Source organism: Cyprinodon variegatus, unplaced genomic scaffold (assembly GCF_000732505.1).
Source record: "Cyprinodon variegatus isolate N-32 unplaced genomic scaffold, C_variegatus-1.0 Scaffold32, whole genome shotgun sequence".
Taxonomy (NCBI): domain Eukaryota; kingdom Metazoa; phylum Chordata; class Actinopteri; order Cyprinodontiformes; family Cyprinodontidae; genus Cyprinodon; species Cyprinodon variegatus.
The window spans coordinates 661,185-674,903 of NW_015150485.1; the positions used below are offsets into that span (position 1 = coordinate 661,185).

Here is a 13,719-nt window from a genome sequence, read left to right on the forward strand (position 1 = left end):
AAACAAAGTTTGTGAATTCAGTTGAACAATTGTTAAAATATATCTGTCATTTATGTTTATAGCTTTCTTCCTGTATGGGAAGTTTTTTTTTAAATTTTGAAACATTGGTTTCAAAATTTTGGGTAAAGTTTTCGCAAGCGGGTTTTTCTTGTGCTTCTTGTAAATTTGGTCTTAAATTTTTTTTTCAAGTGGCATTAAAAAGTCTTAAAAAGTCTTGAATTTAACTTGCCTTATGTTGTAGGTACCCTGCCACAAGATAACGGACCGCACAAAAAAACGGCACAGAAATATCTTTGGGCAATAAACCAAGCTGCCTTTCACAAGAACGATGACGCACACACGTATTTGAGTGTCAGTGTATACAAGAAATTGATTTGGGACTGGGAGAAAGGTGTCTCAGAACGGGCGCACCGGCAGGCTTTTGCTGGATTTTCAGCTCAGAGCTATTTCGAAGAGGGATTTAGCAAAAACGGACTACAGTTCCGGAGATTGCACCACATGTAACATGATGTCCAGCTGCAAAATCAGGTCTTTCCTTTGCATCAATACCGGGGTCTGGCATAAGAGAGGGAAAAAGGTTTTCTTTGTGGATTTATAGAAGCTGCGGCACATGGTTGGAAGATGTGATGTCAGTGGGACTCGCTGTGTCGAAACACAGCCGTAATCTGACACCCTCAGTGAAGTTGTGGTAAAAAGGGTCCCAGCGTTCTCGCACACCTCGCACTTCTAGCTGGTCCCAATTCACAAGTCGTTTTCCACAAACATTTCGTCATAAAAACGTAAAGAGCCTGTAAGGTACCAAACAGGAAAAACGCATAGTGTAGAGTGGATATAGATTTGACCAATCACAGGTCTCCTATCTGCAGCACTGTCTGCAGTCACCTAAAATTTTGGAGAGGTGCACCAGAGTCTCTGCGGAAGGGGCGGGGCACATTTGTGTTCGCTGCGACACACACTCAGACGACCTGGTTTCTGAGTATAAACCAGCCTTTACTCCCGGCCAGCAGTAGCCTCTGCCCCACATTCAGCATACTTTCTCCCCGGGGGACTTATTAAACTTTCCACCATGCTCCTTTAGTCCTTCACCGTTAGCTTTGCTAGCCTTGGTGAGCTGTAGCCTTTCCCTACCCTGCCGCTTCTCTGATCTAGCACTGTGCTCCTCCGCTCTCCTCTTTCGCTGCATTATCTCTCCGCTCTGGCACGCTGTCTGCCCAGTGGGCTCCTCTGATCTACAGCTGTGGTTCCTTAGCTCCAGAGGGGGGGCACGACTAGCCATATCATCCTGGTTATGGAGCTCTCTCTCCTGGTGTTCTCACACTGAATCCCCGCTGCTTCTGTCTGAGCTCACAACTCTGTCTTGTCTTCTCTTTGTTGTACAGGGGATTTGTCCCTCTGATTTGGGCACTGTGGCTTTAACAAACATTGATGAAGTGTAGAACGATGCATGTCCGCTCAGAAAAAAAATCATCAACAAGACACTGACCAGCAGTTAAAATCAGTGGTCTCCATAATGACCAGCCGGTTGCCATTCACAGGAAAATTATGCAGCACTGTTCATTGGTCCCTGGTAGTCTAATTTAAAGCGTTACTGGAATTTGAAATCATGTTACTGGATTTCCATATATGTTTGTGAAAAAATAAAAAAGTTTATTTATAAAGAAAGGAATCAGCAAAGTGAAAGACAGCAGTCTCTTGAAAATCTTTGAAAGTTTTTCAGGGTTTGAGGTCTCAGAGAGAGATGCCTACTGCTGTGAACATGTCATTATTTTCTGTTTTGCTCAGCATGGCGTTTTTTGTGATCAACATAGTTAACATGTGCTTAACCGCACACGCATCCATGTGTTTCTCAATTTTTAATTTCCAGTAATCTGAGTAATTGGGTCCAACTCCAGTGCCCCACTGAGCACATGTAAATTATAGGGAGCATTTCAGGGAGAGCCATGCTTGGTGGCTGTTAAAGGTCTTTTTTTTTTTTAAATAAACAAGCATTTTGTTTTTTTTTGGTTTTTTTTGCTGTTGGCTGTTTGTGAAAATATCATATATTCATAACCCCCCTGGTGGGGGTGGGAAATATCATATTTAATCTAACAATATTCAGACTGTTGTATATTGTTTGGTGAAAATACGCCCAGTTACCTGTGTGTTTAGGACAACGAATGAACGTGTGAAAGGAACTCTCTTTGAATGTAAGCTGTACATTTATCAACCTTTATTGATTCTGATTTAGCACCTTTTATGCCGGTCATTGTTTTTATTTAATTTGCATTGCTTTAAAAATAATACATTGATAACATATTCAGCAGTAGCAGGTGATAAATGATGCAAATAGTGGCCCTTGAACTTGAGAAAATTGGTAGTTGATATAAAGTAGTTTCTTACATTTCTTATATATTTATTGAACCACTCTATAAAATAAAGCTTCCAGAAGCTGCTTTTAGAATCTATACCACTTTAGGCTAAATACACTAATAGATCTGTCTTCCTACAGCAGATATTTTTTTTTTTACTTATCATAGCTGTAAAAGCCCAGGTGAGATGGAATTTGTTAACGCTGGCTTGGTCCCATTAGGCGACTCGGTGAGCTGTGAAACCTGCAGGAATTGAAGATAGTCAGCTGGCTCACCTCCACGAGACGTGGCTGCTTTTAGTTTTATGATTGGTAAAGTCAAAACGCCCGGGGCCTGTTCCTAATGACACCCTGACAAACATTAACATTAAACACTACCTTTAAAACACCAGCTGGAACAGCCAAGTGTCAGAACAAAAAGCTGTAATGATTTTTTTTCTTTCCTTCTTCTTTCTGCTCATGTTTTAGGACTTGAAAAATATTGAATTCCTAAAAATAAATTGTTCCACTCAGCTTCCTTCTTGTACAGGCGTCCAACCAGCCAGCCTTTCTAACCTTTGCATATCTATCCACCCTTTGATGCATCCAGCCGACCATCTATTCACCCATTTTCCTAAGGACTCACCTTCTTACTGACTGGTTTTTGCTGGTTCTTTTTTTAACAATTGTCTGTGAGAAACAAAAAATACCATAAATCCAAAACAAACAGTTGTTTTACGTTTTAAAAAGTGTTGCCAAAATATTAGGAAATGTGAGTCTTAAAGAGTTTGAAATATAAAAATATAGGAGCTCTGTTGAATGTAACACGAGTGATGTATTTGATTAGGTTTGCAAAAACTTATTGGATTTATTTGTGTACTTAACATCAAAAGATAAGAGAAGATCTATTTTAAAAAGGTTTGTTAGAAAGCACTTTTTGTGGGGAAAAAAAAAAAAACTAGAGTTGAGAGATAAAGCAATTTTGTCTAATTCCTTTTCTTGACGAATCTAAATAAAGGTTGTAAGAGTTTTTGGAGCAGCCAACACTAATTCAATGATTTAACTGAACAACAGCTTAATTTTAGTCAGAAAAAGAAGTCTCTAAGAATGAAAAGTCGGATATATAATTGAAACTCTGCACTGCATATATATATATATATATATATATATATATATATATATATATATATATATATGAATAAAACCTTATAACAGATTGTTTTAAAGCTTTAATGCTGCAGTAATGCTGCAGTGCACCTCTGAGAACCAGTTGGACGCCTGTTCTGACACAGAGCATTATACTGCCATCTAGTGGTGGAAGAAAACACAGCACAGTTATTTTCTGGAGATTCTCTGCCCCTCTGTAAGAAGCTGCTGCTGATTTACATTAGAGGAAGCAAATGAAGCCATCATGCATGCAAAGCCTCCTGCCTGACCCTTACATTTTGTACTGCAGACAGTGTGTTAATTGTCTTCCTATCATTAGCTGTTTATCAATTAATTTTTTTGTTTCCAGAATCCGGATCGCACCATTCCCGTAATCGTCATCGGCCTGCTGGTCTTCCTGCCTGGGTTTTACCATCTGAGGATAGCTTACTACGCCGCCAAGGGTCACCGAGGGTACTCCTACGATGACATCCCGGATTTTGGCGACTGATCAGACGGACTCTTTACTCTTTGAGCATATATAGCAAAGGGATCAAAGTCTCCTCCTGAAGCTGTAGAGAGCAGTGTTCATCCTGGAGTGCATCATGTCAAAGCTTTAATGAAATGCTGCAGAAATGTATGACTGAAGCATGTTTTTTCTTTGCTCTGTTTGCTCTTGTGTCTTCTACGCATTATTAGCCTCCTCGAAGAAGCACGACTGACCTAAGAGAATTGGTGCTGGTTTATTAGCAGCAGAGGATGCCAGACCAGCTGCTGGCCTGCTACAGTTTGCTCTTACACAACACATAAATCATAACATACTTTATTTACTGCTGCTCCAAGGCCATAGCTCAGATCATCTGTGGCTTTTGCAATGTAGCTTTATAATAAATCACATCTTTATCCAGTTTTATTTTTACAAGTTCTTCTGAGAAAATTTGGATCACAATCACAAGTAGATATTTCATGGTCTTCTTTTTTAAATGCTGTGTGTGAAGTATTTGTTTTTATTTTTGATTTTTAGAATGATTAGAAGAGATGTTTTGTTTTGTACACTGGAATGATTAAAATAAAGAGACTGAATGTTTTGAATGTTTCAAGCTTATTTCTAGTGTTGTATCAAAAAAAAAAATAAAGGATGTATTTCAGATAAACTGAAGGTTGTTAAATTTGAGCGTGGGAATGGATTGACGGATCCCATTTAAATTTTACATACTTAGATTCTCCTTTCCTGGGAGTTAAACAGATTTATAAATACAGTTTTTTTTTTAAAGATTTTAGTTCATTTTACAAACACAACTGACACTACATATTTGCATATTCTGCATAAAAAAAGGTATTTTTCTTACATCTAACCTGAAATCAAACATATTTTCTGAAAGTCTAGAATTACAGGATTATTCGAGTTTTCTTTTTCGTTGCATTTTGTTAAATCAGGATTGTAGTTTTTTAATGGCAATCTCAAAAACACTCTTAAGACACAATTTACAAGCTATATCGTGCCCACTTATGCAAAAATGCAGGGATTGAACATGAGCACTAAAACTTTTTTTAAGACTCAACCTTATCAGGATATGTGGTTACTAAAATTATCAATGTTTTAATTTTTTTTCTTTTTTTCGATTCAGTTTTTCTTCTGATTTTCATCATTTTACAAAATATATTAATTTACTTCTTATGTTGGCAGATCACATCAAATTAAAATACATTTAATTTGCTGTAGTTTACTTTAGTTTTAATGTAAGACAATGTAAAAGAGTAGATTTATGTAGTACTTTTGGAAATTTCTGTGAGGGAAACTAGATTTGACCTTTTCCCTGTGAGTCTCTTGGGTGCTGTCTGGGCTCCAACATGAGGGGAAGGGCGCCCTCTGGTGGCTGCTTCAGAGCTGGACTTCATCAGGGGGATTGGCAACGGAAAATATGTCAAACAAGACAAAAAAAAAAAAAATGGATTAAAATTCAGAAGCTTTCAGAGTTGGGATGTGGTCTCTGATCAGGATGATGATGAGTTAGAGAGAAGAAGGAAGCAGCAGCGAGGGGAGGGACAGAGAGAAGGGGTGAGGCTCTGAGCGTCACCTTTACGTGAAACGAACACCTGTTGCCCGGTGGGCAGAAGGAGACGCTCAAGAAGAGAAAGAAAGCGCTCGTATTACAGCCGGACTGGGACCCTCTCCTGTTTTTGTTTAAATGAACAAGACGCTCTTTCTACTCTGTTTCAAACTGTCGCTCCAGTTGGACTGAAGGAAAAATGCAGAGGATTTGTTTTTAAAGGGAAATCCAGCAACAAGGTAATGTAAAACACAACATTGGGAAAGTGAAATAAATCATTGGAGTTTTTAATAAGCTGTTTCCGGTACTTAGGCTGTTTAATCCAAACTTATAAAGGTCTTAAATTACGTTATAATGTGAAAAAAAAAACGCTTTATATTAATATCATGGATTTAAATACTGAAAACCAAACAGGCCTCCTAAGTCACACTGCGTATTGTTTTATTTTAAGTGGTTCTTGAAATTTATTTCATTTCCACTATTATTACAGGCACAGAAGAAGCCGCGTTAATAGTAGAAGTATTGAAAAGTTAATGTTTTAACTGCGTCTCTTCAGCACTTTGGACTTATAACACCGGAAGATAAGGTGCCTTTAAACTGCAAACCAGGGCCGCTGGAAGTCATTTTGATAAGGGGCTGCTGTGACATTTTATTTTATTTTTTTTTGAAAAAAGACCTATGAGCCTATAGGCCTATTTAAAATACAATAAATAGAAATAAATAAATGGATTGAGATTCACTACTTTATTTTCATATGCACTTCAGTGCACGCAACGAGGGTCTGTAACACACAGCAATAATTAATTAAATTACATTAATTAAATATTAATTAAACTTAACAATAATAAAAAAAAACATTCAGTGGCTTTACGTCAATTTAAAATCCAGCATTCATGAAACGGTTGGGTTTTTTATATTTGACTTTAGGTATGACTTTTTTTCTGACTGCTTTCATACAAACGAGACACAAAATCTGATCAGTGTCTTCCACATAATGCAGCCACTGCCTTCTAGCAAACAAAGCCGGTGCCACAGAGCATGAGAAGGTTTCATTACCCCAATGCTGTGCAGGAAGTTTGAAACTGGGGCCGGTCTAATCCAAGCAGGCTAGCTTGGGTTGCGGGTCCTGGAACTGTGCCTGCTGGTGCAACTACCATCAGACACGCCGTGTGGACAGTCTCCTCACTTTGGTTGCTCTCCGTTGTCGTGGTTGCGGTACTAGTGTTCTTCTTCTGGTGGTGATATTTCAAAAAAACAAATGTGTTTTGGTCATTACACTATGTACATTTACAAGGGATACCTCAAGCGGGATACCTCATAGACCACTAGCTTGACGTTGCCATGACCACATAACTTCCGTGAACTTCCTGCTAAATATTTTGATTAGAATTCCAGATACACGTAATAGTAAAATAAAAAAGTCTAAATCATTTCCCAAAATACTCATAAGAAATGTATAAATTATGCAAGTATTTTTAATAATTTATTTAATTTTCTCTTTTATAACTAGGGGGTGTTGGGGCACCCTAGCACCCCCACTTTCTGCGGCCCTGACCCGCCTGCTCTGTTTTTATATATTTCACTTTAACAATTGAATAGGCTTTTCCCTCACTTGATTCCCTATTAAATCAGTTATGTGCTTGACTATACCATTTTTACTATAACTAAAACTGTTAAAGCTGGATGTAAAAATAAATTCTTCTCCTACTGTAACACAATACAACATGAACTGACCTATTAAGCCTACTGAATATTAAAGGACCTCTTATCCATAAATCTATTCCTTTTTATGCTGATTGATTGTATGAATCAATGCCTTATAGAACAGTATATTTATCTCTGGCATTATTATTAACAATTTACTGCACTTTTGTTTAAACTCTGCTTTTGTGTGAAAATATGCATGTTTGGTGCCCTCTTTAGGTTAAAAAGGGGTTATTATATCTGATTTTTTTTCTTACTTATCTGACCTCACTAAGGGGTTGCTGCTCTCTGCAGACTTGCTCCAGGGGTGGGTGGCCATGGCCACCCTTAGCCAATTAGTGGCCACCCCTACCATTATTTCCCCTCCAATACAGACAGTGGCAGCAGTAATACTCTCAAGTGGAATATTCTAAACATTTTATTTTTTTGTGGTTAATTCTACACATCAATATATTAACATCAAAGATGATAAGTACAGAATTCATGTTCTTTTCAGAATTAGATTTTGTATTTTATGGCGTAAAGGGAAAAATATGTGTCTCTGTAAGTCATCTAGGAGTCTTCAGTGAAATCATAGATAACTACAGTATTTTAATAAAAGCTTATTAAATAATCAATTTATTTAGATTATAGTGCTTGTAAATATAAATTTTATGCAGAATGTTTATTCATACAAGTAGGTAAGTAATGACAATGATGATTGATTTACGCCCCAGAACTTAAAACCGAGGTTTATCCGCTATACCTTTTATCTAGAAATTACGGATGTTTAAATATATGCGTCTATTTGTTAGCAAAGGCTGTAGGAAAGCATAATTGGTCTTTATTTAGAAAATATTGATGTTTTGCTCGTTAATTTTCCTGTTGGAACAGTGTAGATTGACTCTGAGGTTCTGGTGCCTATCCACTTTCGGCCACCCCTCAGTGTACAATGGATATTGCCTGGCCACCTTTTTAAAAAATTTCTGGCTACGCCTCTGACTGGCTCCTCATATACAAGGTGGTCCGTTTAAAGACTGACAATAAATAAATGTGTTTCTTCTAAAAAACCATGATTCCCCTCATTGTAAAATGAAATTAATTCAAAATTAATTTATTCAAAAAATGTATTCAATTCCATTAAAACAAACCTTAATTAATCCCAAAGGTAAATTAAATGCTCCAGTTGTTGTACACATTGACCGCTGTAGGCAGGAAGGATCCAATGTACCAGTCTGTGTTGCAGCTGATCTGGAGATGCCTCTTACCAAAGAAACTGTTGTTGTGTAACCGTCTGATGAAGAGGATGCTCACAGTTGTTCATAATATTCTTCTCCTTTTAAAGAATTCTTCTTTGTGAAATAATCAGCAGTTCTAGAGGAGTTAGGGTTGGGAGTTCTTTATTAGCTTTTAATTCAATTCAGTTTATTTATATAGCGCCAAATTCACAACACATGTCATCTCAAGGCACTTTACAGTTTAACCAAATCATACAGCAAATTGATACAAAGTTTTCTATCTAAGGAAAACCAGATGATTGCATTGACTCATTCACTCAAATACAATCCCTCAAAGCTTTGAAACTGGATAAAACACGTCTGCTTCATCCGTCCAGTCTAGAATAATGATTCGGCTTTAGTGTTTTGTTACTTAGTGAAATAAGTTAAAAGCTTTTGGAAAACAACATTCATTTTGAAGAGAAAGAATGGAACATGTATTCAAATTGGAAGGGAAGGAAAGTGCCTTGTCTTTCCTGTCTAAAGAATGATTTGGCATTTATTTTGTGCCAATGGGACACGATACATAAAAGGTATTGATTTTTGTTTATCAAGAGTGTTTGGTGTGTGTATTTATTGCTGGTAGTATCTTAGAGCCAGGGGCTTAAACTGAGCTGCTGGCTTTCTGCATAGAACCTTCCCACAAACCCTTTTTTCCTCCATCTCTGATGAGGAAAGATCATAAATGGGATTGCCCTGCTCACCTTGTTTGTGTAGCTGCAGGTGTTTCTGTGACTCAGCTTTTTCTTTTTTTTTTTTTTACTGTTTTTAAGCAAAAGTTAAGCCTTGAATTGGTGTTAATGTATCTAATTTAACCATTTTAATGTCTACATTTGAATTCCCTCAAAATTTCTATTTTGCCATGTAGTAGCCATCTTATTAATTGGGAATTAATTGGTTAAAATGTTATTGAGCATTTTGGACTCTAATGAATATTTGGTGTTTATGTGACTTTGATCCCTTTGCTATATATACACAAATTTCAAAGATTAAATGCATTTGCAAAAGATGTAATTTATTTTCTTTTATAGAATGGAAATGTATAATTTTGTTTGGGATATTGATTTCTGAAACTGGAGTGCATCTTCATTCCAGTGATAATTGGAAAAAAAAATCTTCTCATAACTTTTCCCAGATGAGCTCCGTTAAATGATTTCAAAAGCTCTCTTGCTGGTTTTTATCGAGCCTCTCAGGACACCAGCTGGGCTCTTGGTTTCATGGATAATATTTCCCTCAAAGTTTACATCATCAGAAAAATGAACTCGGTGGCAATTAATTAACCTAAGAAGGAGGAGAGCCCATATGGTGCCTCTTGATTTGCAGTACAGTAAACACTGGATGTTTGACTTCTAAAGTAGGCTGAAGTGGAATAAAATTACCAATTTAACAAATCAGCACTTTAGCCGTGGATGTTTTTAATTATATCGACAGAATATTGACAGAATCTGGTTGAAATCCTGGATAAATGGAACATAGGATTTTCACATAAGCCTTTCCTTGCTTCTTGGGTTACAAAATATGTTTTTTCAAACATTATGTATATGGAAGATTTTCAGTTAGGTCATCAGTATAGTTTAAAAGAGACAAACATGTGGCCTTGAGCAGGTTTTTTCTTTCTTTCTGGCTTTTAGGATGAAAAGGGGACCCTGACTTTAAATTAAAACCAATTAATTCCCTTTTTCATTTTGCATTTTAACTGAAACACCCTTTGGTTGAAATAATAAAAGCTTAATCATAACGACCTCTCAATATTTCATACAATCGCCTTGCCTTGAATCAATGCTGCAGCGGCTGGGCTCTATGGGGACAGGTGCTTTTTGCAATTCAGATCAGCAGAAAGATAGATGATCCATGTCATTTTATTTTCATATGTTCAGATACTGCTTTTCTCAGCACAATAGAGATGCCAAAATGCTGGATACTTAGCACAGGAAATATAAATGATACCTGCAAATCATAAAGAATTATTTTTTATTATTTTAACACCATTATAATGAGATACCACTGGGAAAACGTTGGTTTGGCCTAGTAAATAATTTCCACTCTACCTTATGTTTTGGAAGAATTTTAAGCTGAGAGACCAATTATTGTTTTTGTGGTAGGAGGAACCAGATTTTTATCCAAAATGCTGATATTTCACAGACTCCATGGTGCTTTTTACACCAATGCATTTTTGACAGTCTTTGATAGAGAAAATGGTCCATAATATTGTATATCTAAAACCTTTAGTTCAGTGAGGATAACAAATTCATCCATTCTATTACATTTTCCATCACGCTTATCCCTGCTGGGGTCAGGAGAGATGCTGCTGCCTATCTCTAGCTGTCAATGGAGAGGCGGGATACTGCTTGGACAGGTGGCCAGTCTATCGCAGGGAAACACAGAGACAAACTACCATTCATACTCACACCTAAAGTGAATTTAGAGAAGCATATTAACCTAACAGTCATGTTTCTGGACTGTGGGAGGAAGCCGGGGTACCCGGAGAGAACCCACCTATGCTGATGGAGAACATGCAAACTCCATGTAGAAAGACCCCGGGCTGGGAATCAAACCCAAAACCTTCTTGTTGAAAGGTACCTGTGCAGCCCCAGGATAGCAAATGTAATTCTGTATTAATGCCAGATTATTGATTTACTGTCATTATTGTCTTCATATTCAGACGTTTTTTATACTGATTATTATTATTTGGTGGAATTTTATTTAAAATGATGGTTCTTTAGTGAAATATTTGATTTTGTGCATTTATTTTGGAAAATTACCCATTCCCTTTTTGCCTAAGGATAGACCAGGCTTATGAGGGGTATCTTTTTCTATCACAATTCATGCTATCATATGAAAAAAAAAAAAGTATAAAATACAAAATAGCAAACGAAAATTATGTTCACTGAGTAAATGCAGTCACAAACTGAATTTGTGACTTAAGTTTGACCTGTATATTGCTTTACTTTGAATGACAGGGCATTATATTCACTATTTCCTGGGTTCATTTGACAAGACAATTTAACATTCACTTTGATTCTCAGAAGAGAAACCAAACATTTTCACTCCAATTGTAGATTCCTGCTAAAATGGAAACCTCTTTATTTTCCCTTTCCTCCCCCCCCTAAGTGCTAATCAAACCAAACCAGATGGAGGGTTCTCTTTGTGATGGAAAGAGTGTGTCTGGATTTATAAAACCCTTGCCTTTCTAACACATTTGAAAGATGGGGGAAAAATAAGATGTAGATTATGAGCGGTCAGGGTGAATAACGTAAGCTCCCGGCGGGAAACTCAGTGGTAAAGTTACTTATCACAGTAACAAAGACGAACTGGGCTGGAGTAGAGTGAATGCCAATGAAGACCATTCTATTTTCTTTTTTCTGTGAAAGATGGCTGACAGGAGGAGCTCCTAAAAGACATTTCACAACCTCAAATATTCCTGGGATTATGAGTTTAGCCAAAAATGAATTTTAAATACAAGATTTATTAATAGGGAGGTATAAAAGAAAGGGAAACTGTCATGATCCTGCCCTTTGTGGAATTTTTGAGTTTTCATTTACATTTTAATTTATGTCTTCCTAGTTTCTTGGACATTGCTTCTTTTTCAATTTGTGTCATTGTAGTTCTTTTCTTATTTTTAGGCAGTGTTGTGATTCTTGAGTTAGTCTCTGTTGCCCCCTTGTGCCTGTTTCCTTTCCCCTAGCTCCCTTCTACTCACTTCTGTCCACACCTGCTCCATATCCGCTCATTAGCCCATTCTGTGTTCTGTTCCCCATATATACACCACTTCTGTAGTTCCTCATTGCTTGTTCCTTGTCATTTCTTTGCTCCCATGTGTGTTTTGTATGATGTCTCCTGCATTTTTGCTTTTCAGTGTTTTTCTTTTTGGACTTTACTTCTGTTGCTCTTAGGATTTTGATTAAATCTTCAAAAACTCCTCCCTGCCTCCTCATCTCTGCATTTGGGTCCTAAAGCAACTTCCACCAAACCCTGACAGAAACCATTCGAGACCTATAACTATATATTTTGACATAATTGTAAAATTAGCCGCGTTACCTTTTTTTGAACCCACATTTTTAACTGTTTAATGTTAGGTTTTACTGTTTTAATTGCCATCATTGGTTCACAACTGGCAAATCAAATACTTAAGAATATGAATTTATTTATTATCATTAAAGGATTATCATGAAACCCCCTGAAAGTAGACATCTTTATTCAATGCATCAGTAAACAGCTAATTCTAATTTTTTCAATAATAATAAAAAAAATAATGATCAGATAATCTAGTAATCCTTTAATTTTGCTACTACTCTACTGCCTCTTTCATATAATTTCTTGTACTCATGCCCGTTATGATCAACATCATGTAATTTTTGATTAAATATATTTATAAGCAGAGATGGCAAAAGTACTCACTTTCCGTACTTGAGTAAAAGTACAGATACTTGTGTTAAAAAATACTCTGGTAAAAGTGGAAGTACTGATTAAACTTCTTTACTCAAGTAAAAGTAACAAAGTACAGGCTTGTAAATTTACTTAAAGTATAAAAGTAAAAGTAGAAACCACTTTTTTCATGCCGTTTCCTACATTTTAAATGGATGTCTGCCAATAGGACTAGATCTCTGTTGTGTTCATTTTCAATCATCTCGTCGTCCATGCTACTATGCTAACGCCACCGCCACCAAGCTACAATGATTTGCCGGCAATGAATACCGCCGAATCTGTCGATTCATCTTGTAGTGGTGCGTCAAATGCAACGTAGATTCCCATCCAATTAGATTGAATTTGGTATTGATGACGTAAAAAAATAATAACGGTAACTCCATTGAAATGATTCAAACCTAAAGTAACGAGCCAATTTTTTATAATGTAAGGAGTACAAAGTACAGATATTTGTGTAAAAATGTAAGGAGTAGAAGTAAAAAGTCGCCATAAAAATAAGTAGTAAAGTAAAGTAAAAATATCAGAAAAATCTACTTGAGTACAGTAACGAAGTATTTGTACTTTGTTACTTCCCATCTCTGTTTATAAGTGATTTTGTACATGACAGAGTTTTGTAAGGAAAACTTGAGCTAACTACAGTATGGCAGCTAAAACCTGATCAGTGTCATTGTCAATGTTTAAATTTTAAACCTGATTGATATAATATACTATAATCCTCCAGAATAATTGTAAAATCACAAAATTTAATCAGTACCGTAAATTACAATCTGCAAAAAGCTAGTTTTCTAATTTTCTGTAGCTTAGCTGCAGT

General features: G+C 36.5%; 2 protein-coding genes across 2 annotated transcripts in view; both read left to right on the forward strand.

Moving 5' to 3' along the window:
• Nucleotides 1-4,547, forward strand: part of LOC107102195 (transmembrane protein 230-like) — a 12,478-nt gene extending 7,931 nt beyond the window's left edge. The window contains exon 4 of the mRNA XM_015401406.1: nucleotides 3,843-4,547. Within this exon, the coding sequence (XP_015256892.1) occupies nucleotides 3,843-3,983 (141 nt within the window). The 3' untranslated portion in view covers nucleotides 3,984-4,547. The remainder of the gene's footprint in view (nucleotides 1-3,842) is intronic.
• Nucleotides 4,548-5,568: 1,021 nt separating this feature from the next.
• Nucleotides 5,569-13,719, forward strand: part of LOC107102473 (protein turtle homolog A-like) — a 79,524-nt gene continuing 71,373 nt past the window's right edge. The window contains exon 1 of the mRNA XM_015401801.1: nucleotides 5,569-5,762. The gene's annotated coding sequence lies outside the window, so the exon portion shown is untranslated. The remainder of the gene's footprint in view (nucleotides 5,763-13,719) is intronic.